The sequence below is a fragment of the Contarinia nasturtii genome, unplaced genomic scaffold (genome assembly GCF_009176525.2).
Source record: "Contarinia nasturtii isolate CC-2019 unplaced genomic scaffold, AAFC_CNas_1.1 Cnas_scaffold_1699, whole genome shotgun sequence".
Taxonomy (NCBI): Eukaryota; Metazoa; Arthropoda; class Insecta; order Diptera; family Cecidomyiidae; genus Contarinia; species Contarinia nasturtii.
This window is the reverse complement of record NW_022199032.1, coordinates 368,854-395,413: the sequence shown is the minus strand read 5'-3', so window position 1 is coordinate 395,413 and position 26,560 is coordinate 368,854. Positions and strand designations below refer to the sequence as shown.

The following is a 26,560-nucleotide window of genomic DNA, read 5'->3' as shown; positions in this document are numbered from 1 at the left end:
TAAAACTGATTGACATTTTAATGCGCAACATAGCAAAAGACTTTAATGACTAATTTTAGACGTTTTTGGCACAGTTAGCCAAAATCACATTGTATCGGATAATCAGTGCTATTTGATCGAAAAAAATTTTGCGAAATTACTTAGTGGATAAATTATCTTCACGAAGGTATAATAAGCAGTCAAAATGTATATGAAATACTTTAAATGAATAATACAATATTTATGATGTTAATAGTCTGGAACCATAAAATCTGCATAATTTATACACACAAACAAAATAAAACAAAACAATTCATTAATTCCTTATCTGATAATTTTTTGGGAACATGTTTTATCAGATGCACTATTGAATTAATCACAAAAATATTTTGTCGGTCTTTTTTATCAGCAGTGTATACGGGAAGTTCACCTTAGTCATTAATATATCGACAAAAATTCCTTTAAAAATGTTGAACCCAACAATATGGATGAAAAGTAAAATGAATTTATATTCCCAATGTATAGAAACGTCATCATTTGAACATCAAATTAAAACAAATGCATCGAGGCGTTCGATTTTCATGCAATATTCTTTTCATACCAAGGGGTATCGCTCACTTTTCAAACACATCGATATGAGAGGCCAATATTTGCATAGAAATATTTTCGATATTTTAAATGAGCGACTCCCCTTGTATTATACATAACAAAATATCCGTACGACTCGTTTTGCGTTTAAAAAATATCTTGACTCACCGAAAATGACCAAAAAAAAAAAAACCTGAGCTGATGCCAGTACAATTCCTATGCATGATTTGGCATCAATTTCTATTTATTCCATTAGCTGTTATTGAGGTTTAAAGTGTTTGAGTAGTGCGAGACAGAGTTAGTTTTTAGTCAAATGGGCAACAAAAACATTATGATTTTTGGACACTGACCTTTATGCACGCCAATTCTGTATGAAGAAAACAACACGCAAAAAGAGAGAGAGAGAAAGAGAGAGAGAGAGAGACCAAAGTGAAGTGAAAAAAGTATCGGTACCGGTTACATTTGAAATGCGAAAACTAGTTTTGTGTAAAGCGGTCGAGTACCTCGCATGATTTTGTAATAGTAAAGGATGAACGAAAAAAAAATGTTTTTTTAAAAAAATGCATCGTCGGACTGTACATTAGTCAAGTGTATAATATTTTAACGTTCTCTGCTGCTCGAGATCTCAGTTTTACGATGCACCGCGTTTTGTCTGCGATTCTTTTTCGAGACAGAAGAGATACGCTCTGCCAATAGAATCTTATAGCGGACAATATGTGTGCCGCCAAAATGAATTTGCAGACGAGACAAGAGAAAAAACCCGTTCGACGTTTTAATGCTGAAGTCAACTTGTTTACCACTCACTTTGTTGAACTTTATTGATTTATAATTCACAGAATATGAGATCAATACACTCATTTTCGTTAATTGCAATTGTGAATGATCAAAAGAAATGCGCATCGCGTGCTACTAAGGGTCTCAGATAAAAAAAAATCGTCGACGACAGGGAAAAGATCAAAAGGTATCAGGTTTTTTTTCACCTTTGTTCTCATCTGATTTACACTGTTACCGTGCGCGGACACGTCAATTAAGACAGAATATGCATTATTACAAATGACTCAATTGGGGATTTTGGTAAAAAAATGAAAAAAAAAATTGCATATTGATTGTATCAGTTGTGTAACAAACACAACAAAGGATTACCAAAGATCGTCAACAAATTAAAATGTTTACACCGGTTTTTGAAATGATGGGGAATTTTTGAATTGAAATTGGGGAATTGATTTTTTCGAAGAAATAAAATCATTTAAAAAAAATATATAATTCGAGAAAAAGCAATGACTCTGAATTCACGTTTTTATACGTGAGAACAAAGAAGTTGGCTCTTAGAAATTGTGAATGAACACAGAACGATCACCTGACTCAGCACGTTTCTGTGGAATTTTTTTTTTGGACATCATTTCGTTGAATCGATTCATATGAACATATGATTCATGTCTTTCTCTCTATCAGCCAAAAGGGATCACCTTAGTTCGAATTTGGACTACAACAACTACTAACAAATTGTAGTAACAATCACTTGTTCGGTTCAATATTCAGTCGCCATGTAGACCCCTGGATCAAATATTTTAATTGAACGACCAAAAATGGTTGCAATGAAGTCTTAAAACTGTTGAACCCAAAAGAGACCAAACGAAGCCCAAAGAAGAGCGCCAATCGAATTGTGTACGCGCGTGTGTATTAACATAATGAGAAATTCGCATACATGGATACATATGTGTGGTTGGGTGCTGTGTTGCACCACAAGTCTCTTTTTATTTTCATTATCAAATCACTTGGCTACGTATTGTCTTCAAAGTTTGACGTGAATAAGGAAAAGTACAGTTCGAAACAGTTTGCTCAGTGTGTTTGTATTTGTCGGCTGTTTGACTGTCTATCGGTTGCGCCACACATGTTCTTTTCAATACAACATTGTATAATTTACTTGATTTTTCCGTTTTGTCAACGATCTCAAAGTTTCGATTGCAAAATCCATCGATATAAACCGAATTATTCATTTGTCACATTTGTATCGTTTGGTGATCGTTCTAACGCGCACACCTACTGTTATCTCAATTTTTGAAAATTACGCGAATTGTTTACCATACATTACACACGTTATGCTTTTAACGGATAAGTAACGGAGATTAATTGTTGTACATTTTTTCTTTTTTTTTGTGTTTGTGGCTTTCGTAAATTTGGTGTTTAATGTTATAATTTTTGTTCATTGTTTTCTTACGTGAATGCAATAAAAGAAAAAAAAACGAAGAAAATTACAAAAAAAAAAAACAAGTGTGTTTATGTGTGTAATATGCGCACCATACAATTTATTACACTTCAAAAAGGTTTTACTTTTGAAACAAAAAAGACGCATATCATAGTTTGACAGCGACCCTTTGTGATTTAAATTCATTTTTTTGTTGTTTGCTAATGTTTTAACAAATTGAGAAAAAAAATATTTATATAAAAAAATGCGTGGCTTTACCGGTCCAATCGAAGAGATTATTCTCAGTGTTTCACGTTTAAATTTCTCCGAACTTTCATCACGTTATACACGATCCCGATCCAGATCCCGATCAAAATGTGTTAGTATTTGTTTGCATGAATATTGTCAGGTTTATCAAAACGTTTTTGGTATCAACTGAGGGTTTTTTTATCAAATCATATTTTTTTTCTATAAAAATCAATTTCAGACATTCTTTGTGATATTTTGTTTTCTATTTTTCACTTTTGAAAAGAAGACATTCCATTTATGGTGATCGTATGGAAGTGAGAGCAATTATCAGATTTTTCCTAAAAGGTTAACAATTTTTTGAATGAAATTTAAAAAAAAGAGCATGGAACAAATTGAATTTGAACGATTGCACACGTTTTCTACATATATATACACCGAAATGTGACTGTTGCAATGTTGCACTAACGATGTCTCACAGATTGAATATTTGTTATTTTTTTTAATTGTTTATTTTTTCGCGTTGTGTTTGTAATTAGCTAGCCGTGTTCCAATTCCAAGCGCAAATTTAGTTGTTATTAAATAGTTTACTACAATTGTAGTTGTTTAAACATGTCGACAGCTTCATCTCTGCTTTTTTTCTACTCTTTTAATTCACGGTTTTTGTAAGTGCGTGGCAAATTTGGTCAATTTCGAATTTCGAATTGAATGGAATTTTTCGGAGAAGAGAATAAGAGAGAACGAGAAAGAGTGAGAGCAGAAAAATGAAGAGAGAGCAAGAGCGAGAGCCTAAACGATATAGAGAAAGAGCAGAAGATAGATGAAGGGAGAAAGAGTGTGAGAGAGAGAGAACGAAAGTGTCCAAATAAACTCGATGCGTTTCTAAATTCGTTCGAAGTGCGAACATCTTTGATTTTTTTTGTAATTTATCTACCCCACGTTCGGATGACAACGTTTTATGTGCGTAGCTCTAAAAACGAGTGTATCAATGCTAATTGAATTGAAAATATACATTTATATGAACCACATTACCATATAAATAACAACTATTTGGAAAACCCATTCGTCGATCGAAATGAAGTGAATGCTTTTTTGTTTCGATTTCACACGGCTCCCGTTGTTGTATAACACAAGTGACACTCGATATCGATTCATGCGAAAACTACTTGAAATTGATTTTAAAAAAGAAAAAAAAAAGAAACTGTGTGATGTAAATGTCGCGATAAAATGCAATTATTGTATTTTGAGTGTTTAGTTATGAGCAATTAAATAAGTTATCTATTTTGTCGCGATTTGATTTCACGGGTTTATCGTCGATACAAGTCCTTGCAATTTTTTCGATATCAAAATTGGCAATCGATTTGGCTTTATCTGTCTGTTTTGACAATTATATTTCTTCATTGATTTTTTTATGGTTTTTTCTTCTCCTTCGCATATGCTACTTCATTTTTGATATTTGTAAAAGATTTTGAATGTCTTACATATGTCACACTATCTAGCCGCTTGTTTCTTTCAACAATAACAACAACAAAAAGCACAAAAACAGAATTATAAGTAAACAAGGTGTTTGTTATAAACAAACATGCATTACATGCAATTTTTATCGAAATGCTTACATTTACACTTGAGCCGAATTTCGTTCGATCGTGAATTATGACAGGATAAATTAATGCAAAATCGATTCATTCATAGCCGAATCAAAGTTGTTCGACGCTTAGATTTGCGTTTTTATTTTATTTTTTACGAAGGTAAAAACGTTTGCTTTTTCCACTCAAATGATTGATTTTTTTTTTCGTTAATTCAATCGAAGAAATGCATGTATTCGACAAGAAATTGACACACGATAAGACTTTTGAACAAAAATAATTTATTGAAAATAATTTGTAACACAAGAATTTGTATGTTTGAAAATTGTTATCCTACAATCGTTACATATCCGGTGCCACAAATCAGATGTTGACAAAATACGCGGCCATGCCTAAAAGACGATGCAAAACAACGGAACATAATCAACATTGGCGTGCGAAGTTTTACATGTGCCTTTGTAAACAAATCGCATTGACAAACATTCAAACTTAACTGCACATTCATTTGCATTTGTAAATGCGTTTGCGTCAACGTAAAAATGGCGCCTATTTTCAGGTCCCCAACAATTTATTACCCGATCACATTCTTCCTCGTGAAATTAATAATAATATTTGTAATCGAAATGACAATATATGATTAATTGTTTAAGTTTTATTAATTAATTTGAAATAAATTGCAGACGATTTATAACCAAACGAGATCTAACAAATTAACGTCGTTGTCGGAAGGCTTTTGTGGGATTTTACTGTTGTTGTTCCTTTTGTAGACGTTAGAATTAGATTCTGTTTTTAGTTTTATTTATTTCCTTTTCATTTTTTTTTTCGTTTACCATCTAATTTATATTTTGAAGTCAACGTTTACACATGTAATAATAATAATCATAATAATAATAATGTTTTAATATGTTTCAATGTAAATGTTTATAAATTTCAATCGAATATCGAGTATAATAGTCGCTAACTGATTTCTGATTTTGTTCATTCTCCGTTCAGACATTAAATCGGTGTGGTGATTCGATGGGTACGCTCAGTCGTCATTTATTACAATACATTGAATCAAATGATTTATCCGGTCTGAAGACGTTTTTGGATACACGGCATTTACCGATTGACGATCGAGATGAAGTGAGTATACTAACGATCAGTTCGGTCGTTATAAGTGACATTTCGTTTTTATAATTATAATCCCCCCGAAAATTCCAATTTTTCCTTAATTTTCTTCTCCAATTTCCATTAGAATGGTCAAACGGTTCTTATGGTTGCATCGGCCAAGGGTCTATTGCCATTTGTCCGTGAATTGATGACACGTGGTGCCGATGTGCAAGCCGAAGATTTTGATAATTGGTCAGCACTGCTGAATGCAGCAAAAAATGGTCACACCGAAGTGGTACGATTGCTTGTTGAGCATGGTGCCGACATTGAACATCGTGATATGGGCGGTTGGACGGCACTCATGTGGAGTGCCTATTACGGCCACACCGACATCGCTTCCATACTTTTGGACAAAGGTGCCGATATATTTGCCCATGGTAATTTTCATTTGGGCTCATTATTATGGGCGGCCGGTCGTGGTCACAAAGAAATCGTTCATATGCTGGTACAACGTGGTGCAAAAGTTAATGTCGGTGACAAATATGGAACGACCGCATTGGTATGGGCATGCCGACGTGGTAACGCCGATATTGTTGAAATTTTGCTAAAAGCCGGTGCAAATGTCGATACGGCCGGTATGTATTCATGGACAGCATTATTGGTCGCTGTATCGGGTGGCCATCAGGAATGTGTTTCATTATTATTGGAACGTAGACCAAATGTAAATGCCTTGGACAAAGATGGTTTAACGGCGTTGAGTATTGCGTGCCGTGAGGGTTTACATGAGATTGCATCGGCATTGATTGCGGCCGGTGCGTACGTAAATATTCAAGATCGTTCAAATGACACCCCATTAATACATGCGGTGAAAAATGGGCATCGTAGTGTTGTTGAATTGCTGCTAAAGCGTCACGTCGACGTTGACATTCATGGAAAAGATAAGAAAACCGCATTGTATACAGCCGTTGAAAAGGGTCATGCAAAAATTGTACAACATTTGTTAACATCGAATCCGGATTTAGAGTTGGCAACAAAAGACGGCGATACACCGTTATTACGTGCCGTACGAAATCGTAATTTGGAAATTGTTCAAATGCTGTTGGATCGTCGGGCTAAGGTGACAGCAACAGATCGACGTGGCGACACCGCTTTGCACATTGCGATGCGTGCACGTTCGAAAGCCATCGTTGAAGCATTGCTTAGAAATCCAAAGAATAGTCAACTATTGTATCGTGCGAATAAAGCGGGCGAAACGCCGTACGCATTGGACAATGCACATCAAAAAACGATATTGGGACAAGTGTTTGGCGCACGTCGTCTCAATACAAACGAAGACTCGGAAGGGATGTTGGGCTATGAATTGTATTCATCAGCCGTGGCCGATGTTTTGAGCGAACCAACGCTTACAACACCGATTACCGTTGGTCTGTACGCTAAATGGGGCAGCGGCAAAAGTTTTTTACTCGCCAAACTACGTGATGAAATGAATATGTTTGCACGTCAATGGGCCGAACCACCGATACGAGCACCATGGCTGTTGATCATCGTTTGTTGGCATTTATCCGTGTTAATTGGAAGCGTCGTTGGATTGGCCACATGGTCGTACATTTATGGAACAGCATCGGCATTGATTGCACTCAGTTTTTTCTTTTTCTCATTGCAATTGATTAAATTTGTTAATAATCATTATGATTTCTATTGGCCGTACGCTTTTATGAATGGTGTTATGAGACGTTTGGGACGTTTACGTTTGATTTTACAAGTGGCATTCTGTCATCCGCCCGGTCCGCAGAGTAGTTCACAGCCGTTACCCGTACGTTTTCATTTTGCCGAAGCAAATCAGGCGAGCCCAACCGGTGAGATGGCCATTGCCGGAATGCTGATTTCTCTATTTGAAGCGATCGAAAATCATTACGGAGCATTACCAACCCGATTATATAGAGCATTCAAACCGAAACCACTGAAAGCATCGGCCAGTTGGCGATGGCGACGTATGTGTTGCATACCATTGGTTTTATTATTCGAAATTGGATTTTTGGGTCTCATCTCAATCGCAACCATACTTATCATTTTCGGACACTCACAAGACGTTGCCACACAGTATGTAATCTTTTTTCATCTTTCGATGCGGCACATTTCACAATATTTCTTTTTTGTAAAACTATTTGCAGAAGTGGACTCTGTTTGGCATTGTACATAATCGGTGGTATTTTAATAGCTGGTACACTAGCAAATATTCATGCATGGGCAAAGGCACTTTGTTCACTATTCATTTCACAAAGTCGCCATCTAAAGAAAGCGCTAAAGAATAACGAAGGAGCACCGTTGACGGCATTGGGCGCAGAAGTTTCATTAATGACTGATATGGTTAAGGTTAGCATCACTTTACAAATTAATTGTGTTTTTCTTTTGTTCTAATCGATTGTGTCTATATTGTTTCAGTGCCTGGATGCATTTACAAAGCAACAAAGTCGTTTGGTGGGAATCGTCGATGCATTAGATTCATGTGATACAGAACGAATAATAACGGTATTGAGTTCGATACAAACTATATTATCGTCACCAAATCGTCCGTTTGTCATGCTATTGGCGGTTGATCCGCATGTCATTGCCAAAGCGGCCGAAGCGAATAGCCGTCGATTATTCACCGAAGGTGGTATTGGTGGTCATGATTTTCTACGGAATTTAGTTCATTTACCAATTTACTTGCAAAATTCGGGACTGCGTAAAGTGCAACGAGCCCAAAATACGGCCATGCTATTTCGACGAAATGTGCTCGATATGCAAAATGAAGACGGACCAATTCTGAATCATTCGCAAAGCGTTCGAAAACTATCAAATGCATCCGAAATTATGTCGAGCAATGAAAAATTACGACAACCAGTCAATCCACCGCGAAATAGTACGAAGAAATTACGTGTATCCGATTCGATTGCCAGTTCAATTGGTTCGAATTTGCATCGCATCAGCACAATGCCAACGGGACCCATTGACTTATCGGTATGATATGGAATTGATGATTTAAGACGACAGTATATTTACATTTTTTTGTTCCTTTTTGAAATTTTCAGCGGATTGTACTCACCGATGACTACTTCAGTGACGTTAATCCGCGCAGTATGAGACGTTTGATGAATGTCATTTACATAACTGGTATGATCGAAACATTAATGCAGAAGCATCAATCAAATATTCTCAAATTTGTATTTGTTTTTTGTTCAATATTTCAGTGCGACTTTTGAAAGCGTTTCAAATTGAATTTAGCTGGTATCGTCTAAGCTCGTGGATCAATTTAACGGAACAATGGCCGTTGCGCGCAAGTATGATTGTACTTGAGCACGATTTAAGCGGAGATCAAATTGACGATTCAGTGTCACTGCAAACACTCTACGAAAAGTAATGAGTTTTTCGTTTTCTTCATATCAAATGATCAATTTGTTTCTAATTTTATTTTGTGTGTTACAGAGTTCGGCCAAAAATTTCGCATTTACGAGACGCGGCTCCATTGCTTGAGCTCGATCGAGATGAACGAAAATTGGAGGCATTTTTGCAATTGCACAAACATGATTTACTTGTAGCTGATTTACGCATCTTTTTACCATTTACCATCAATTTGGATCCATATTTACGAAAAGTGCTAAAAGGTAACACACCAACATTTTTCGACGTTGCTTTTTAATTGGTTCTTAAACGAGTTACCTTGTTTTTCATTTCGCAGAGGATCAACAAGCGCTTGAAGATGAAGGCATTGTAATGTCAGTCAAACCCAGCATTCCACATCCAATTCAAACACGATCACAAATGCAAAATCAATTGCCACACGTTGGAAGCATGACCAATTTTGGTGCCACAAATCCAATGGTTTCAATGTCATCGAATCAAACGATGCTTCCGTGGGCACAAAACTATTTTGGAAATCAAGCGATTGCAACGCCTGGTTTTGTTGCAAACAATTTCCCAGCAACCACAAATCCCAGTGCCACTGAGCCAATGAATCGACGAAAAAGTATCATCGAAAATATTAATCCATTTATTGGCGAACAAAAAGGATTACCGGCAGATTTATTAAGCGCTTTTCCGGTGAGTCATTTTCACAAAAAAAAGAATAGTTCATAATTTTTTTTAATGTTTCAAAATAAAATAAATTTTGTTCCTTCATTCGAATGCAATTCAGGAGGATTTATTGCATGTTCGTTTATCGAAATTGTCTGTCGAAGGTCTGACGGCGCTATTGAAGGAAATTGAAGAATTAGAACCGGCATTCGACCGTTTGGCACGTGCACTGCAAGAGAATGCAATCAGTGGACGCGTATTAATGCATTGCGATTTAATTGAATTAAAATCATTGCTGGCCTTAAGCTTTGGCCATTGGGAAATCTTTCGTTTGTTGATCAATTGTTTGCGTGACATTGAGAAATTACAACCGGCCATGAAATTAACCGAAGTCGATTCGATTCCACCAACATTCCAGCGACAAAAATCAGTTATCGAGAAGCAGGTGAATGTTTAGATTCTTTTTGTTTCGGTTTTGGTCGAGCAGGGATTATAAATGGTTGAAAATCTCCTCTTAAAAAAATACATTTCATTTCTTTTTAACGCTTTTCATAATTGAGCCATATGCTATTCAAATTTGATACAAAAAAAAAATGAAAAAAAAAATCAGACTATCACACAACATTAATATTTGCACGAACAAAATTTTGTACTTTTTTACGCTGGAATGCAGCAAAAACTTCATGATTACGAGTTTCAGCAGGTAAATTTGCACAAATATTGAGGTGGCGCTTACAATTATCGCTTGCTTTCATTTGAATTTACTTCATTTTTTATTTGAATTTCTTTTTCATCATCATTTTCTCACTTACTTTAATTTAGTTCTGGGTAAAATTTGATCGTTTTTCGACCGTGGCGATCGAATTAGTTTTAAATTTGTCTTGATTTTATTTTAATTTCTGTTCAAAATTCACATTTTTAACCTATAATTTTTTCGATGTATTTTAGGTGACACTTGAAGAGCAGATGATTTGTGGCGCATTGCAGACGTTGAACGAAGAGGCATTCGAAGATGTGGTGGCTAGTGAACGACCAAGCCCAACAGGTGGCCCATCGACAGGTGAGACGATTGCACTTACACCAATACAAGAATCGGCGGAAAATGAACGTTCGTTAGGTTATTCAAATGATGGCACAACAGATCGTCTTCAGTTAAACAACATAAGCTTTTCCACCAACATCGGCAGTTACAATAATAATAATAATAATAATAATAATAATAATAATAACAATAACAACAATAACAACAACAATAATAGTAGTAGTCATAGTTTTAGCATAAGCAGTACCAATAAAAATAATAGCATGGTTACGGCGGTGGCTGATAAAACCAATAACAGTTATGCAAATGATATAAAAATGAATAATTTGTCGGGACTAAATGTGCACGAGCAAATGCAATCACATGTTAAAACCATAAGTAGTATCATATCACCGCAAGTGTTTGATCATAACAATCATACTGCCATTTCGATTGCTTCAACATCATCGTCATCATCGTCTCCATCATCGTCTACTGTCATTCTGATGCCCGATGCCAAAGGCAAATGCCCTGATACCAAAGTATCCATTGATGATACACGCTTGTAAAATATGATCTCCTCTGCCCAACACATTCATTATTTCCATCACTGCTTGAATGTGTCGTTTATATGTTCATAACAAAAATGGCCTGTTCGACATTCTGTACAAATATCATTGGTGGTTCAGTGCAATGAAATGTACGCACATTTGTACGTGTGTTGTCTCTGTGTATTTGTTTCTTTTTAATATTCACTAATTGTGTTCTTTTATTTAATTAATCCATCGTTCATATTGGATTTTAATCAATTTTTTGTTCTTTTGGTTTTAGTTTAATGGAAATGTGTGTAACATACACAAATAATAAAATTAGATATTTCTTTTTAATTCATAAATATAGCGAAAAACACAAAGAATTTGAATATTTTAACGATGGAATATTTAATCGATGTATTTTTGTTCAATCCAATTCTAAGTCATTGTAATTAGATACTTTTTTGTTTTGGTACCTTCATTTATGTGCGACTTTGATAATCGTAAGATCAATTTATTTCGAATAAATATGCACTTCATCTCTCTTTTTTTAGCATTGGATACTGTATATCAAATATATATATAAGAGCTCTAATTCAAATGAATTGTGTATAAGTTACTTTCTCATTAGCTCAAAACCAAAGACGATTTGACTACAATAAATTTGTAATCCAAAAAAAGAAAACGAAACCTATTCCAATTTAAGCGAAATCGTTCGATTATTATAAGTTTTTTATTCTCGCACGCATAGTGTGAGTGAAATTCCATTGGAAATTTGTTGTATCAATACAATGTGTCTGGCATCTCAGCATTAGAATGAAACTTTTAATGTTCACAATCGCTTTTGATTACACTGTCACTTTTTACACTGCTCAAAAAAAGCGCTTTCTTACCTGCACGAAATTGTAGTTTTTTTTTTTTTTGGGAATTTAGAGTAAGCTGTAGATGATAGTTGATCTTTTTTTTAAAAAAAGGTTGTAGGTGTCGACTTTACATAATTTTAGTGGGAATAAATGGTATACGCATGTTTGCACGAAACAAAACGGTGCTTGGGTATTTGGGGTGTTTTTTGTAATTTTGTCATGGAACCTATACGTTTACCTCAAGATCATAGCGGTGATCAACTTTTTTTTGCTAGTAAATCACCGATGGAGTCTATTATTTGGTTCTCTTTGGCACCACGAATTTCATGATATTATGGTGTCCATAAGTCCAACTAAGAAATACTTGAAAATGGTGCGATCAATGTTGAAGCTTCTTCGAATTCTGAACACTGCTATGATCATGATCAGTGGATCAGTGTCAAGTTGTGACTTGAAATTTTCTGAAAAAACTGACAAGTCATGAAAATCCAGCAATTTAAAAAGTCACGATTCGATTTGGCTAGTAGAAACTTTCGTATGGCATATGGTATGTTTAAAAGGCTTTGCAAGTAACTAATATGGTATGATCATATTGATTTAAAGGGATTATGTTAAAATAATGGTAGTTTCTGCTATTGGTTTTATTAATTTAAATGTGGTAAAAGCGCTTTAGTCAAACAGGTAATTTAGATAAAGACAAAATCGGTCTATTCAAGTTAACGTGCACAATTTAATAGCGTGCTATAAGTTGTTTGTGAAAATAGTTGCTTGATAACATGATTTTATATGCCACACTATGCAAACTTTTTTCCATCATACCTCATCCTCATGATCTTTTTTTTTTTTTTTTTTAATTTTTACAAAATAAATCATTCATTGAAAATAATAATCAAATCGAAATTCAATTCGAAATCTTTTCTAGTGCCTTAGAATTGAAGCAGTGTAATATTATTCATTTCTTGATTTTTTTTTATAAGTGTGAAAGAACAGAATGATCATCGCTCTTTCACTCTCATAAAAAAGTAACAGAGCTGTTATCGGCACCATAAGTGCCCGTTATTCCATATAATTTTTGAAGCGCTACACTTAAATACAGGGAAGAGCAGTATTTCAATAAAAAATACGCGCACCTCTGTCGTGTATCCATAACAGCTCTGCAAAATCTTTCGAATAATTTCCAAATATCACATCATCATGTCACCATTTTTTCGGTTGAATTCATTTGTAAATTTTACATAAAAATGTTCATCACTCATATATGTCAAAATAAATGCACACTATCAAAAAACCATTTACACTATTTTCCGAACTGAATTGGCGTTCATTCTTCTTCTTGTGTTTGTTACATATTTTCAAATTTTCGTATTTATTTAAAAAAAAAATAACTCAAACAAAAACCACCAACAACAATTTTTTTTCTTTTGTTTTATCTTCTAATTCTCTTCACCGTTCAGATCTTAGCGATTATCCTTTTCCATCGATTAGTGCATGTCCATCTCTTGCAAGTTCACCGGTAGTAGCACGCCGTGATTCAATTCTGAAGCATTCGGGCAGCGTAAAGAATACCGATCGTCGAGTGTCAATTAAGCAAAATCAACCGATTGTTGTTGAATATTTGTGTGAAAAGCGACAACCGTCAAGTGTACAACAAGCGGCAATGGTGGCAATGGCACCGACAGCAGCAACCAGCGGACAACAGTCAACGAATGGATGTATGGGTAAAACACAAGCGAGACCAGCTTCATTAATTTTAACAAAAGGGGATAGACCGACATTTAAATTGATTCGAACCCCGTCATTTGATCAGGAACATGATGATGCAACAGTAGTAATCAATGCCAACATAAATTTTACAGATTCAGGTGCCAATCAACGAACGATACAACCAAATCATCATTTAGTTGCAAGCGATTTGAATGCCAAAGACGATGACGACGAAGATGAATCGGCACCATTGGTGCAATGCACAAACAACAAAGAATTAACCAAAATCAATAGTTCAAACAATCATTCATAGCACTCAAAGGCCGGCTCAAGAGAACGAAAACAACAACTTTCACATCCGATAATTCATTTCAGTTGGCACACGTAAAACATAATGTTTAACACGTAATGCCACGCTTAATGTAAATAGATTTAAACAAAAACAAAAACACAAACACAGTGATTTTAATTCAAAACAAAGATATAGAGTAGTAATTGTTAATTAAATGAAAATATTTTTGCTATTACACCAATGTTTGATAAAAAAAAATTATAGCCAATCCAATTTTAAATTTAAAACACACAAGTTACATAGTAACATCGAGACACACATACTTATTTATATATAGTTTCCCTATTTTCGGCTTCACACATACCTAATTGAATACACCCAAGCGGTAGTTGTGGAATGAGATCTCTGTGTGCCCAGTTTGAAGAATATTAGAAAAGATCTTCATGGTGAAAAAAAAAAAAAAACATGACATCTTACATTGTTTGATTAGAAAAGAGATTCGTCGAAATTTGATTAACGCCCAAACTGCATAGAGATGATTCTGAAACGAATTTGACTCTCTACCTTGTATCTCTTAATTTTGTTCAACAACAAACCAAAAATGCAATTTTCAAAAATAGTTGAGTCCATCTCATGCAGTAAATGGCGGTAATCATTTTTTAAATTAATTTTTGTGAATTTATGGACATGAATAGATCACATTTTTGGTTTGAGGCTTTTACTATAAACTATTAATCAAATCGATGGAAAAAATTTAGCAGTCAGAGCAGCTTTCTCTGCTATTTGGTTACGAATGTTATTGATGATAATATTGATGAAGGATATATTCCATCACGTAACGCATATTTATTGAAATAAAAATAGATTGAAAAGAAGTACTTAGTATGCACCGCTCGGTGCACACGCTCATTTGACTATATGAACTATACGGATTTACTGAATCGGCAGCAGATACTATGACATTCAATTTTTTGGCACTTTTTATGGACGTTAATCAAATGCTTCCATTTCACTTTTATACATTTACTTAGCACTATTTAACTGATTTATTTCGTTGCTACACTTTAACGGACGAGAAATTTTTACTCACAGGTAGATGCGGGCACCTTTTTTAGGTAGAAATAATTTAGAAGGACATACGTATGAGTGGTGATTATGTGAAGACGAAGCATAATGAGCACATTTAATTTTGATGTTTTTCTGGTGTGTATGTGCGTATCTTATGGTGAATTGAATGTGTTTTTTTGTATCGATTAGATAAATACCATTTAAACGGAACGTTTTAAAACGTTTTTGTGATGCAGATTAACCTTGTTAAAATGAAACTATAGTGATTAATTTGAATAGAAAATGTTCATTTATAAAGAGACAAATTAATGGTCAATTTTTGCGAAATGAATTCAATAAAAACAAATCAAATATTTTATTGTAAACATGTGGGTGTTTTATTTTTCATTGACTTGTTCGATTTTGTTCCTAGTTTTTTGGCTTCGTACTCAAAATTTCTACACTGGGTACCAGTACACTGACTACGGTTCTGTGATTACGTAAGTTTTGTAAATTTTGCACAAGCAGCTGCTAAGATTGGCAACTGAGGTTAACTTCATTCTAAAAAAAGTAATTAATTTTGTTCGTTTTTAAAGTCAAACAAAACGCAAATATTAACTTGATAAAATAAAAACCGTACATTTATTATCATTTTTTGTTCAATTTTGTACATGCTTTCGTCGTATAATTATTAAATAATATTATATAAAAAAATGTCTACGTCTTAATATTCTAATAACCATCCTCGTTTTGTCACTAATTTCTTCGATTATTGGCACCTCCTCGGAATGGTCGTCGGTTTGGTATAAAGCGTCTGTTGTACATTGGAGGCATGGGATGGAAATAACCATGTGGCGGCCCGTATTGAGGTCCGTATGGCATTGGCATTGGACCCATGGCATGTGGTGGCATAAACGGCATTCCATATGGCGGTGGTACCTACAATAATTGAAAATTTAGATTAAAATTTCACTCTAAATCAAATAATCAATAAAATTATCGGAAGCTACAAGAGATCAAAGAATACTTACATGAACAACGATAACTTTTGGCGTCTGATCTGTACTACTTGAGGGTGATCGTGATGGCCGTGAAAAACTTGACTGAGGTGGTGTTGTTTGTTGCTGTTGTTGTTGCTGCTGCTGCTGTTTCTGTTGTTGTCTTTGTTCGTAGCGTTCTTTCTTATATTTTTGGAAGCGCTTCCACCGTCTAACTTCTCGTTGAGACTTCTTCCTTTCCTTTTGAAGTAGTGCTCGTTCATTTACCATGCGATCACGTTCTCTTCTCAAATCTTTAAAATATGGCGTTTCATCTTCATCATCCTAAAAATAGAAAGAAGAGAATTGGTTAAACATATATAATATGGTTGAATGCTTTTCAAATAAACTGTTAAAAAGATTAATTAACTTACCGATGAAGAAGATGATGACGACGACGACGAAGAGGATGATGATGATCTGCGCCGCCTATAATTAGATTGATTACGTTGCTGATTTCTATTTCTGTACTCAATTGCGCAGCTCGTATCCGAAACAGAACTTCCGATTCCTGATGACATAGTGTCTTGCAGCATATCGATATTGCCTATTAAAGAGATAGTAAAGATTAAAAACTCATAAAACACTCTTTTTACCTAAGATATTTTGATTTGTTTTTTTAAACAAAAAATGAATCTCTCTAATGCTTAGAATAAAAATAATGTTAAACTTAAGTTGATTGATATATTATTGGAAACAAAAAAAACCATCATATGATAAGAATAAAATTGTTGTTATTATTAATTACCGTAATTAACTACCTAAGTAAGTAAATTATAAAGAGAAAAATAAAAAATAACTCAAATTACCTGCTGTTAGATTCAATGTATCGTCATCTGAAATTTCAATATTAGCTAAAACCCGATGAGAATTTGCTCTTGACGATTGCATTCTATAGATAAAAAGGGAAAATAAAAAATATCAATGATAATTTTGTGTAAAAAATTGAAATTTCCAATTTTCAAGGAATTTTAACTTCTTTCCGCAATTTTTTTGTTATTATGTAAATGAGCTTTGGAAAATTAAAAAATGACCAAATAATTTCCAAATCCCAACCTAGAAGGCCTTTTTCCCCGTATGGTTGGAAAGCCCTTGGGCCATAGATTAAGGAAAAATGAAATTTGAAAATCGGCCTACTTGTCTTCAAAATATGATCCTTTCAAGAAATGAGTCAAAATTCAGTTCTACGGCAATAGCTGGCAATAAATGAGGTCGTTAAACTCTGAAACATCGATATTCTGAATCTAGAGATCAATACCTTTCCAACGAAAAAGTAGCTCCTATTTTTCTCCAAATAATACTGCAACATGAAGTTTTTTTCACACGGTTTATTTGTTGTTATACAACAAATAAACTATTCATAAAAAACTTTATATTGCAGTATTATTTGGAGAAAAATAAGAGCTTCTTTATCTCCGCAACGATTCATATGGCCTTCGATAGTGCAAATATGGCCAAAATGGTCATTTTTTCATACGGTCACTGTGGCGCCTCAACTTGACATACCGAGGACATATGCATATCGTTGTAAAGGTCTTCAAGTAAGCTATCCGATTTCAACTTAAATAATTCAAGCGCTTAAAAAACTATTGATATAAAATTAAAAACCTCTATCGAGGTGAAGAGCGAGTGACGATACCAAAATTTGAAACAGAAAATTTCTGATTTTGTATCAAATATTTTAAAATAAAACACAATTTGTTTTAAGTATATTGCACCTTATTGACTTTGCCAATTTAATTTTAAAAAATTCTATCAATTTTATGACGAAAATAGTTGTTATATATTTGTATATTCGGAACGTTGCTTCATTGCGACAGTATGAACTCAAAGTAAAAAGGGAGATATTTTGGAAAGGTTTTAAATATACAAATATATATTAAGTTTTTATTCACAGTACAGAAAAAATATCTACCAACTATTTACGTCAAAAAATTGATATCAGAAATGTTGTGTTTCAAATTTTGTTTTCGTCACTCGGTCTTCACCTCGATAGAGGTTTTTTATTTGATTATACTTACTTTTTATTCATGGCCATGGCAAAAAGTTCACTCTACACCAAATTAATTTTTAAAAAATACCACTTTAAAATATTGCGAAGAAAGTATCACTTGACTAAACTGCAAATATGAACTGATCACGAAGTACAAATATGAACTGGTCAGTGAGTGTATGAGGACACTTAAAGTAAAAACCATTACTACTACTACCTCTTGTATTTTTTTCGTTCTATTTTTTTTTTTTTGTTACAAATTACTCCTCCCCTCTTTGCAGAAATATGTAAAGGACACGCAAGCTTATTGGCGATTTTTATTTTTTACTCCTGTCACAATGGATTTCATTTGCCAAATGATGATTCTGATAATATTTAATTTTTTTCGAAGAAATTACTAGATTACGACTAAACTGATATGTGCAAAACTATAATAAAAAAAAATATTTTTTTTTTTTCAGATTTGTAATGAAAATATTTTTTCACCGACCAATCTCATGTAGAATATCAAAATATTATTTAGAATTATTCACCAATTTGTTGTGAATCAAATGGCATCAAATTATTTTCTAAAATATGAAAACCGAATGAAAATTGATCAGTTCAGGTAAAAAAATCTGACTTTAGAAAAAAAAATCGAGAGGCTGTACACATACACGGACATTTTATGGGGTTGGGCTATTTATGCAAATTAACGTAACACCACGATGTTCATTTACTGCAATATTCAACAACACCCAATGCACAGTAGCCGTAGTAAAGGTCAAATTTGTATCTATTGTCTTTCAGTTTTCTCTCTTCTTTTTTCGTTAAACAAACAACAAATTAAGAGCCATATCTTATGTAAATTTTTTCAACGAATTTTCGTACGCTCATTTCTTCATCCATCATTTCGCACAATATACGGAAGGCAATGTGTTTATGCGTAAAATGTGTGTGTAAAAAACCATACTCAAGTATTAGGATGCGAAGATGAGAAAAAAAGGAAATATTTGGTTCACCGTTTATAATCCTTGAGGATTAAGTTTTATGGTATGTCCAACTAATCCCTAGTTCGTTAAGGAAAATAAAGTCAAGTGGCTTGCATGCAATTTGCGATGCAGATTTTCTTTGCAAACACAGGGTCAACCGAAAAAGACCAAGACAAATCAATAAAAAATGCAAATTCGTTGTTTGAAGAAGAAAAAAAAACGTTTTTCTGACATGTAAATTCTCTTCAATGTGCACAAATATGGAATTTAGTGCAATCGCCATGCTCAGATGGGTCATTTACAATACGCATTCGTTATGTTTTATGGTATGCGGTTTAAATCCCATGTCAACAAATCATAAAACTATATAGCACTACTATAAACTAGACAAGAAATGTCCTTTGACGACATCACATTCGTCGGTTTTGAGCTTTAAACTCAGTTTTTTTTTATTTCGAAATTTTTTGATTTTATTTTTTGTGTGTCACGTAAAAAATATATAACAAACTCATTTTTATTGAAAATAATTACGAGTACAATATAATATGCACTGTGGTCAGTCGCAATTCGTCATCAAGCATTTTGCCATTAAAATTTTTCGTTGTTGCAAAAACAATTTCTGTATATTAAATAAATAAAACCCGTTATATATAATATCGCCGTTAATCGGATCGTCCTTATCGGTTCTCGCGTAAAAAAACTGCTCTGGCCTGAATGGAGAGAGAGGAAAGAGAAATAAAATTGAGCTATCAATTTTTTATTGTTATTTTGGTGACATGATCAATTTGCTCTTAATTTGCGCATGAGTAGAAAAAAAAATGGAAAAAAAAACCAAAAATGTTCAAATGATAAAAACCTACCTTTACCGCAACGAAATAGTTCAAAGAGATCTCATGTTGTCTATCGTAGCTGCATTACGTTGTGTACGTACCGGTTTAAGGTACCGATTATACAAAATATTTTCAAATTTGTGATACATACTTCCTTCATCGCTTTTTAACAACATCGATTCAAATTTATCGATGACATAATTCAGATACAGATTTTTTTCAAACCTATAAAAAAAAGTGATGAAAATTAAATTCATGTTACATGCTTCAATTCATGTTTGATAACAACTTACAAGGTAACAATACGTTCATGAAAATTAAAAATTACACAAATTAGATCGTTCGCATATGATGCTAGTATGGATTGCTGTAGCTCTGCAATTCTCGTCGAGATACTTGGAATAAATTGCGAATTTTGGTATTTAATTTCTTCGAACATATTCAATACACGCCTAGTAAATTGATTGATTAGCCACTCAATGTCCGTTCCCTCCAACACTTTTCTGCAAAATATTCCGAACAAAAATGTCATTTTGTATATCGTTTGTGTCAGCTCAAACGCTTACCGATGCATATTTAAACAATTTATCTGTTCACATAGTATTTCTTCCGACACATTGTCGCCTTCTAAATTTGCTGGCGTATTTTCAGATATGGACGAATAACGGAACAGTTTTAGATTGTCAAACCTAAATAACAACCAAGAGAATTTTCAAACCTTAATTTATAAATTGATTGGAACTAATATTAAATATTGCCTTTTTTATCGAGAACATTTTCAAACTCTCACCATTCCATAATTAATCCAAATAATAATCTCAATTCTTCCAAGTTTGTCTTATGTGATACTTCGAATATATGCTTTTGAATTTTGTCTAGGATTTTTTCCACGTCATTTTTTAAACTTTGCTGTAGTTCAATTATATATTTAGTCATGTTATCTACTTGAAAATAACCGAAAAATATCCCAAAATCATTTAAGAGAAAAAACAAAAGCAAATTTGTACACGAAATACTCACTTGATATTTAAATTTTCGTTTTCTTTTCAGTTTTCTCTTCTCTGCTGTAATTGAATGTCATGTAATGTTCGAATATATTTTTTTTGATCGAAGACGAATGCAAAAATTGTGTGTTAGCTTGAGCAAATGGAAACTTAATGACAAAATGGCGCGAAATCAAGAAGCCCAATTTGCAGTGAATAACCAAATTTTATGCATACATACATAAATGATGTATTGAAAAGAATTGAAATTTGTCAAACACCAATATAGAGAAGAATGGATCCCATAAAGGAATTAGAAATAAAAATTGTGATACTATTGAATTCGTGTAATGTCGATACTCGACAGGCAAATACACCATAATTTCAACTCATTCTGCTCACATTGAATTGTTTTTATGTGTGCGTCGCATTCAGATGCGCATTCATTGTGATGAACAGTGCATATTGAAAAAATGCCGCTTCGCTCAAACCATAATTTCACTAACACAACTGTGTGACAAGTGTCAAAGATTTGGATTCACATTTTAATTAGAATATTCGTTAAAACTAAAGTCGTAATAGATTAGCGTTAGCAAGGCACACCAGCTGACAAGTGTGATTTTATTCATTTCACCAAATGCCCTTAAATTGCGTTGTTCTCCTGACGTTGTTAAATTTTGCACATTTTTCGTGAAGAAAAAAACGATTTAAACGATCGGAACATTATTCACTGTATTGTGTGTATAATTGTTGTGATCAAATTTTGACGAAATTCTATTGAATCAGATGAAAACGATGACGAATGAAACAGAATTCGAGAGATTGGTGTATTCACCGACCAGCGATGCAACCAGCGAATCGGACAAATTAAGTGAAGTAATTATGATTTTTTTTATTTTATTATCGAAGGATCTGCGTGGCTACATTTTCAATTGAATTTCTCCATGATTATCTGTTTTCTACCAATTGATTTCTGATAAAAAAAATTTGTTTGTTTTATTCAATTGACATGTCTCTGCAGTCTCGTGGTGGACGAAATATTCGTAAAGGTCGTAATTCAATCAAACATGAAAAAAGCGATGCACCTCGACGTAGTCAACGCATAAGTATGATAAATAAGATTAAAATCGAATCAGTGTCAGATTCAGAGCAAAACGACATCACGGTAATTTAGTTGAAAGTATAAAAATGTTTGTTTTTTTTTTTAAATTTACGTTTAAAAAATTGTTCTCTTTTATTTTCGTCGTATGCAGATGAAATTGAAGAAAAGTGATGTTAAGAGCACCGATCTTCCTTATTCGGATAAATCAATTAGAATTGGAAAAATCTTGGGCGCCACAGAAATCAATGATGAACTCAAATTTGTGTTCAAATGGACAGACGAAGATAAACTATCGATTGTGTCATCGGCAGAAGCGAAAATGAAGTATCCATACGAGGTTATGGAGTTCTATGAAAGCCGCATGCAATGGGAAACAGACGATGAAGGTGTCGATGATGATGACAAGACCGACAACTACAAACGACCACTAAAACATTAATAGCCAAACATTTACGACAAACATACAGAATGCCTTCTTTTTCATTTAATTTACACAGAATTTTCATAACCAATAACTTTCGATATAAATGGACCAGCGAAGAGAATGAAATTGAATTTAACAATATCTAGAATTAATTTGATTGCTTGATCGAACATGCACTGTTTTAATCCGATTTTTTTTTAGAAAACAAAAAAGATTATAATGAATATGTTTTTTATTGAAATTTGTAAACATACCGACTGTCAATGACGAGAAAATGAAATGACAAAACAAATCAAATGGAATTTTATCTCATAAGCGGAATGAAAAATAAACAAATAATAATTTTGAAAAAACAACGCCAGCAGTGCTTTAAAATCTTTCAATGAAATGTTTTATAAGGATTTTGTTGAAAATATCTTAACTTGAATTATCATATGATGAACTATGAATGATATGGTTCGATAACCAATGTGAACATCGTCAGAAGAAAACAGAAAACTGGTCTTATGGCAAGACTTGAACTAACAATGATAAAAGTGCAATCTTCTTTGTGGAACCTTTTATTTTTCGTGTTTTTGGAATTTACAAACTTATTATGCTCATTTTTATGTTTTTTAAAGAATCGTTTTGGTGTTAGAAGATTTTGAATTTTTTTCTTATTTACAATCTATAGATACGCTATAGCGTATTTGTCACTTTAATGTTGATTTGTTTACAGATATCTTTTAAATAAAATCAGCGAAATATCACATGTTGATTGGAAAGAATTGTCATCGACTTCTGTTCCATTGTCAATTGGCTCCGCCCTGCTGTTTATTACATTGTCTCTTGGCTAGAAAAGGAATCGAATTAGACGGTTTATATCAAAATAAAGCGATACTGCAAATTTTTAGCCAACTAAATGTACCGATAAAATTATCACAAATAAAAAAATCTCCGATTAAAATCCAAAATTGAATTAAATGGATGAATGATAAAACACACCTGTTGTAACTGTGAGCGACAGATCAGTTAGGTATCATTCGATGTGCATCTTCAATGAGTTTGTCAATGTTACGTTGGAATGTCGATACCCATGAAAGTCTGTAAATAAAACGAAATGGAATCGTGGTCGTGCGGGAAAGAACAAATAGTAACTTACATTTTCGAACGATATTTTATGCAATTTATAAATGCATTTAACGCAAAATCACTGTTATCTTTGATCGCTACTGTTTCTAGCTCCTTACGGATCTTATCTTTATAATTCTTGCTAGCAAATATACAATGAACATGATTAAAACCGACATTAAATACGTTCAAATTTTTACTTACAGCGATTCAACATATTCCATAGTCAAATACAATATTTTTTCAAATGTATCAATTCGTCTGTCACCGTCTTCTGCCACGTTAATCATGCCAATTATTAGCTGCAGTTCGAAATTTAAATAATGCGGTGTTTCCATGGGTGTTTCTAATTTTTCTAAAGCTATGTACGAATTAATAAAATTGTATTTGATTTGAATTTCAATTAGTATTGAAGTCCGAATTTTAACGTGTTTGCAACACAATACAAGCACGAATACATACCATCAATAATTGTACTATGACTATCAGGTGAATATAATGAAAAGTTTTCAGCAGAATTGTCAGCCTGATTGATGTGTGAGTTACAATAATTTCGAAAAGAAGTTAATACTTCTTTTCGAGCAATATCGGGCGTTAGCAAAACTTGTATCAACTTATCGATGGCATTCAGTTCAATCGATTCAGTCAATTGATTCTTCAATCTATGTTCAATTCTTTGGAAAAGAATCTATAAAAAAATCAAATTCATTTACAGTGATTTCTGTTCACTTACCGAGACCACAGTAAATTTTGTAAGAATGTGTGGAATTCAGCGGGAACCTCGAACGGAAGTTGTTTATAGAATTCGCACATCATCGTTCTGGTGTTGGTACTAAAATAGTTTAGGCAACTAGGGGTATCATCTAAGTTATCTAAACGAAATGAAATGTATAACAAATAAATGGAAAATGTATTTCTTGAACATTCTGATAGTTTGTTATAAAAAATATCCATTTTACATTTATCTTTTTGAGTTGAGACACCAGAGTGAGAAAGTGATTTTTTTTCTGTTTCATCATGATTAATCCTTTCCATATCTATTGGATTGGAGCTAAGTCTCGCTCCTTTACCTTTTTTTACCATTTTTGATTTTCGCATTTTCCGCTTAACCTAGAAAACATAAAAAAGTGTGCAAATGATAAATACATTTTGTATATTTTAAAAAAAATATTTTATGTGCATTGAATTAATATGAAAAAAATGTGAACAAATCATACACACTTTTATTTTCAATTTTTTTCGTATCCTGTTATATAGTGGGTTTCGTCGGTGTTTCCTGTTATCGCTGCTTTTAAATGGCGATTTTTTCTCGATTTCTTCAGAAAAACGTTTGTCAAATATAGAAACATGCGAAATTTTCATTAAAAGCCTTTTGGAATCGATTGTTTTGCTTCAAAAAATATTATAATTATTTCTTTCTTTTGCGGCTTGATTCTTTTTTCTACCTTTTATAACAAAATCAAAAGTGATTCGGAAACAATGTTTCAACTTAAAATCCGGTGTACAATTGTACATAGTATGTGTTGTGTGATTGTGTGTTTGAATATGTTCTACTTACATGTTGATGGTGTTCGTTGGTTTCGATTCGTGTACAGCGGGTTGCCGTATGACAATTGCCTCTCGCTCTCTTTCTGTGTGTTGTTATAGTTTTAAATGTTTGCTTCTGCTGCTTGTTGAAATATCGCACGCAAACTGACAGCGTTTGACAAATCATCAGTTTCAGACAAATGGAACGAAATACAAAATTCATTGCGTACCATAATGAAATTTTTGAAAAACGCAAATCGATAGAGACTATTTACACTATTTCCCGTCGTATCCGTCTTAGAGACACTCATATCCACGCCGATTATATTCGTTGATGAAGAAAATAGCCTGTGGTTATAAAACTCTTCACTCTTTCAATTTTTTGAATCAAATAATTTTGTATTTTTAGCATTTTTTCACAGTTTGAATCTAAGCTCTTTAAAGCGTCCTTCACTTTTCCCGGCTTGGGAGATTTGAATATTTTCCTAAAGTCATCAACCTAAACGGGGTGAAACAGAAAAGAAAAAATTAAGAAGAAATTAATCAACATATAATGGAACAGAATGGACAAATAGTCGAAAGACTATATCTTTTGAGTACGAATTCTATTTGTGCCGACCTTCTTTCAACATTTTTGAAATGTTCTTCGCTAATGAAAGTTGGCAGCCACGTATCGAATTTATCATCGAATTCTGGATAAATGGATTTCGGTAAATCGTTGATTTGACCAAGAATTTCTTTATATCCTTGGAAAATCAAATTAGTTATCTTCCTCATTCAGTTTGGTGAATCATTTCTCCCAATATTCTGTTCCTCCCATTTCACCAACTTTCAAGTCGGCTGGCACTTTCTGCAATATATATGCAGTAGTATAGTCATCAAGGAAATCAAAAAAACGTGCAAAAGTGCCACGAGTTTCATCGATGTTCGGGATGGCGCTGATGAATTCCAAATTTTTACGAACGATAGTGTATCCCGATCAACATTTCGGTATCGGATCAACATTTTAAATTTGAAAAAACCTTGCGTCAATTCTTACAAAGGGTGGAATTTGAAAAACAAAATATTTATAGCATTATTTTGTAGCAGATGTAGATGGTATATTTTAATTATTTCACATGAAAATCGTACCAGATATGAAATAGAATTTGTACTCGCTGATCAAAAATATTTACGTTATTTGACACGAATCAACTACGTGTGTTGGGATCATAAACGGTTTTGTGATGTCATTTTATTATCAATTGTCATATGCTTTTAAAAGGAAATTTGGTAAATTTTATTACTTCGTGATCAAATTAGATACATTTCTGAAATTGGAAAACAATGGTTTTTGATTGTTCTTTTATTTTTTTTTTCTGTGAGTTTTTACATTTAAAAGCATCGAGAACTTG

At 33.4% G+C, this 26,560-nt stretch overlaps 5 protein-coding genes across 19 annotated transcripts in view; 2 read left to right on the top strand and 3 right to left on the bottom strand.

Annotated features, from left to right (window-relative positions):
• The window catches only part of LOC116346926 (kinase D-interacting substrate of 220 kDa), a 29,757-nt gene extending 15,151 nt beyond the window's left edge, over nucleotides 1-14,606 (top strand). For 6 of the 10 annotated variants that reach the window (XM_031777235.1, XM_031777236.1, XM_031777227.1 and 3 more), the window contains 12 exons: nucleotides 5,578-5,709; nucleotides 5,822-7,776; nucleotides 7,848-8,049; nucleotides 8,119-8,676; nucleotides 8,748-8,829; nucleotides 8,907-9,072; nucleotides 9,142-9,320; nucleotides 9,395-9,756; nucleotides 9,851-10,174; nucleotides 10,403-10,432; nucleotides 10,678-10,789; nucleotides 13,601-14,606. In XM_031777235.1, the coding sequence (XP_031633095.1) occupies nucleotides 5,602-5,709; nucleotides 5,822-7,776; nucleotides 7,848-8,049; nucleotides 8,119-8,676; nucleotides 8,748-8,829; nucleotides 8,907-9,072; nucleotides 9,142-9,320; nucleotides 9,395-9,756; nucleotides 9,851-10,174; nucleotides 10,403-10,432; nucleotides 10,678-10,789; nucleotides 13,601-14,163 (4,641 nt within the window). In that variant the 5' untranslated portion in view covers nucleotides 5,578-5,601 and the 3' untranslated portion in view covers nucleotides 14,164-14,606. Of the gene's footprint in view, nucleotides 1-2,969; nucleotides 3,132-5,577; nucleotides 5,710-5,821; nucleotides 7,777-7,847; nucleotides 8,050-8,118; nucleotides 8,677-8,747; nucleotides 8,830-8,906; nucleotides 9,073-9,141; nucleotides 9,321-9,394; nucleotides 9,757-9,850; nucleotides 10,175-10,402; nucleotides 10,433-10,677; nucleotides 10,790-13,600 lie in introns of those variants that run through there. The other 4 variants (XM_031777230.1, XM_031777229.1, XM_031777232.1 and 1 more) reach the window with 4 other exon arrangements.
• Nucleotides 14,607-15,916: 1,310 nt separating this feature from the next.
• LOC116347126 (female-specific protein transformer-like) lies at nucleotides 15,917-18,361 on the bottom strand. The gene is made up of 5 exons (XM_031777584.1): nucleotides 18,248-18,361; nucleotides 17,036-17,118; nucleotides 16,601-16,773; nucleotides 16,221-16,511; nucleotides 15,917-16,128 (listed from the first exon to the last, which is right to left on the bottom strand). Exons 1-5 carry the CDS (start codon nucleotides 18,262-18,264, stop codon nucleotides 15,946-15,948), a joined length of 747 nt encoding a protein of 248 aa, XP_031633444.1. The 5' UTR covers nucleotides 18,265-18,361; the 3' UTR covers nucleotides 15,917-15,945.
• A 1,287-nt stretch (nucleotides 18,362-19,648) lies between these two features.
• On the bottom strand, nucleotides 19,649-21,186 carry LOC116347008. Of its 3 annotated transcripts, none has more exons than XR_004201646.1 (6): nucleotides 21,041-21,186; nucleotides 20,811-20,961; nucleotides 20,587-20,738; nucleotides 20,314-20,523; nucleotides 20,051-20,245; nucleotides 19,649-19,900 (listed from the first exon to the last, which is right to left on the bottom strand). XR_004201646.1 is itself a non-coding variant. In XM_031777376.1 (6 exons), exons 2-5 carry the CDS (start codon nucleotides 20,954-20,956, stop codon nucleotides 20,071-20,073), a joined length of 654 nt encoding a protein of 217 aa, XP_031633236.1. In that variant the 5' UTR covers nucleotides 20,957-20,964; nucleotides 21,041-21,180; the 3' UTR covers nucleotides 19,650-19,900; nucleotides 20,051-20,070. The 3 variants fall into 3 exon arrangements, 2 of the variants coding, with proteins under 2 accessions (XP_031633236.1, XP_031633235.1); XM_031777376.1 differs by having other exon boundaries at nucleotides 19,650-19,900; nucleotides 20,587-20,709; nucleotides 20,811-20,964; nucleotides 21,041-21,180; XM_031777375.1 differs by having other exon boundaries at nucleotides 19,650-19,900; nucleotides 20,587-20,709; nucleotides 21,041-21,179.
• A 379-nt stretch (nucleotides 21,187-21,565) lies between these two features.
• LOC116347010 (chromobox protein homolog 5-like) lies at nucleotides 21,566-22,812 on the top strand. The gene is made up of 3 exons (XM_031777380.1): nucleotides 21,566-21,879; nucleotides 22,025-22,168; nucleotides 22,257-22,812. Exons 1-3 carry the CDS (start codon nucleotides 21,790-21,792, stop codon nucleotides 22,542-22,544), a joined length of 522 nt encoding a protein of 173 aa, XP_031633240.1. The 5' UTR covers nucleotides 21,566-21,789; the 3' UTR covers nucleotides 22,545-22,812.
• A 281-nt stretch (nucleotides 22,813-23,093) lies between these two features.
• LOC116347004 lies at nucleotides 23,094-25,368 on the bottom strand. 4 transcript variants are annotated; one of them, XM_031777372.1, is made up of 9 exons: nucleotides 25,198-25,249; nucleotides 24,861-24,955; nucleotides 24,599-24,749; nucleotides 24,373-24,511; nucleotides 24,102-24,313; nucleotides 23,844-24,000; nucleotides 23,671-23,781; nucleotides 23,514-23,612; nucleotides 23,094-23,361 (listed from the first exon to the last, which is right to left on the bottom strand). In XM_031777372.1, the coding sequence occupies exons 3-8, from the start codon at nucleotides 24,735-24,737 to the stop codon at nucleotides 23,537-23,539; spliced, it is 834 nt and encodes a 277-aa protein (XP_031633232.1). In that variant the 5' UTR covers nucleotides 24,738-24,749; nucleotides 24,861-24,955; nucleotides 25,198-25,249; the 3' UTR covers nucleotides 23,094-23,361; nucleotides 23,514-23,536. The 4 variants fall into 4 exon arrangements, 3 of the variants coding, with proteins under 3 accessions (XP_031633232.1, XP_031633231.1, XP_031633230.1); XM_031777371.1 differs by lacking the exon at nucleotides 25,198-25,249 and adding an exon at nucleotides 25,085-25,190; XR_004201645.1 differs by lacking the exon at nucleotides 24,861-24,955 and having other exon boundaries at nucleotides 23,671-23,777; nucleotides 25,198-25,368.
• Nucleotides 25,369-26,560: the final 1,192 nt, after the last annotated feature.

Coding starts and splice junctions, on each gene's coding strand:
- LOC116347126 (XM_031777584.1), bottom strand. Junction 16,512..16,600: donor CGTCATCATCTTCTTCATCG/GTAAGTTAATTA, acceptor TTCTATTTTTAG/GATGATGAAGATGAAACGCC. Junction 16,129..16,220: donor CAAAAGTTATCGTTGTTCAT/GTAAGTATTCTT, acceptor CAATTATTGTAG/GTACCACCGCCATATGGAAT.
- LOC116347008 (XM_031777376.1), bottom strand. CDS start 20,956: ATGACTAAATATATAATTGAACTACAGCAAAGTTTAAAAAATGACGTG. Junction 20,524..20,586: donor AATTGTTTAAATATGCATCG/GTAAGCGTTTGA, acceptor AATATTTTGCAG/AAAAGTGTTGGAGGGAACGG. Junction 20,246..20,313: donor CATGAACGTATTGTTACCTT/GTAAGTTGTTAT, acceptor TTTTTTTTATAG/GTTTGAAAAAAATCTGTATC.
- LOC116347010 (XM_031777380.1), top strand. CDS start 21,790: ATGAAAACGATGACGAATGAAACAGAATTCGAGAGATTGGTGTATTCA. Junction 21,880..22,024: donor AATCGGACAAATTAAGTGAA/GTAATTATGATT, acceptor ATGTCTCTGCAG/TCTCGTGGTGGACGAAATAT. Junction 22,169..22,256: donor CAGAGCAAAACGACATCACG/GTAATTTAGTTG, acceptor CGTCGTATGCAG/ATGAAATTGAAGAAAAGTGA.
- LOC116347004 (XM_031777371.1), bottom strand. CDS start 25,154: ATGTACAATTGTACACCGGATTTTAAGTTGAAACATTGTTTCCGAATC. Junction 24,956..25,084: donor TTTTGATTTTGTTATAAAAG/GTAGAAAAAAGA, acceptor GTTTTTCTGAAG/AAATCGAGAAAAAATCGCCA. Junction 24,750..24,860: donor GAAAAAAATTGAAAATAAAA/GTGTGTATGATT, acceptor TATGTTTTCTAG/GTTAAGCGGAAAATGCGAAA.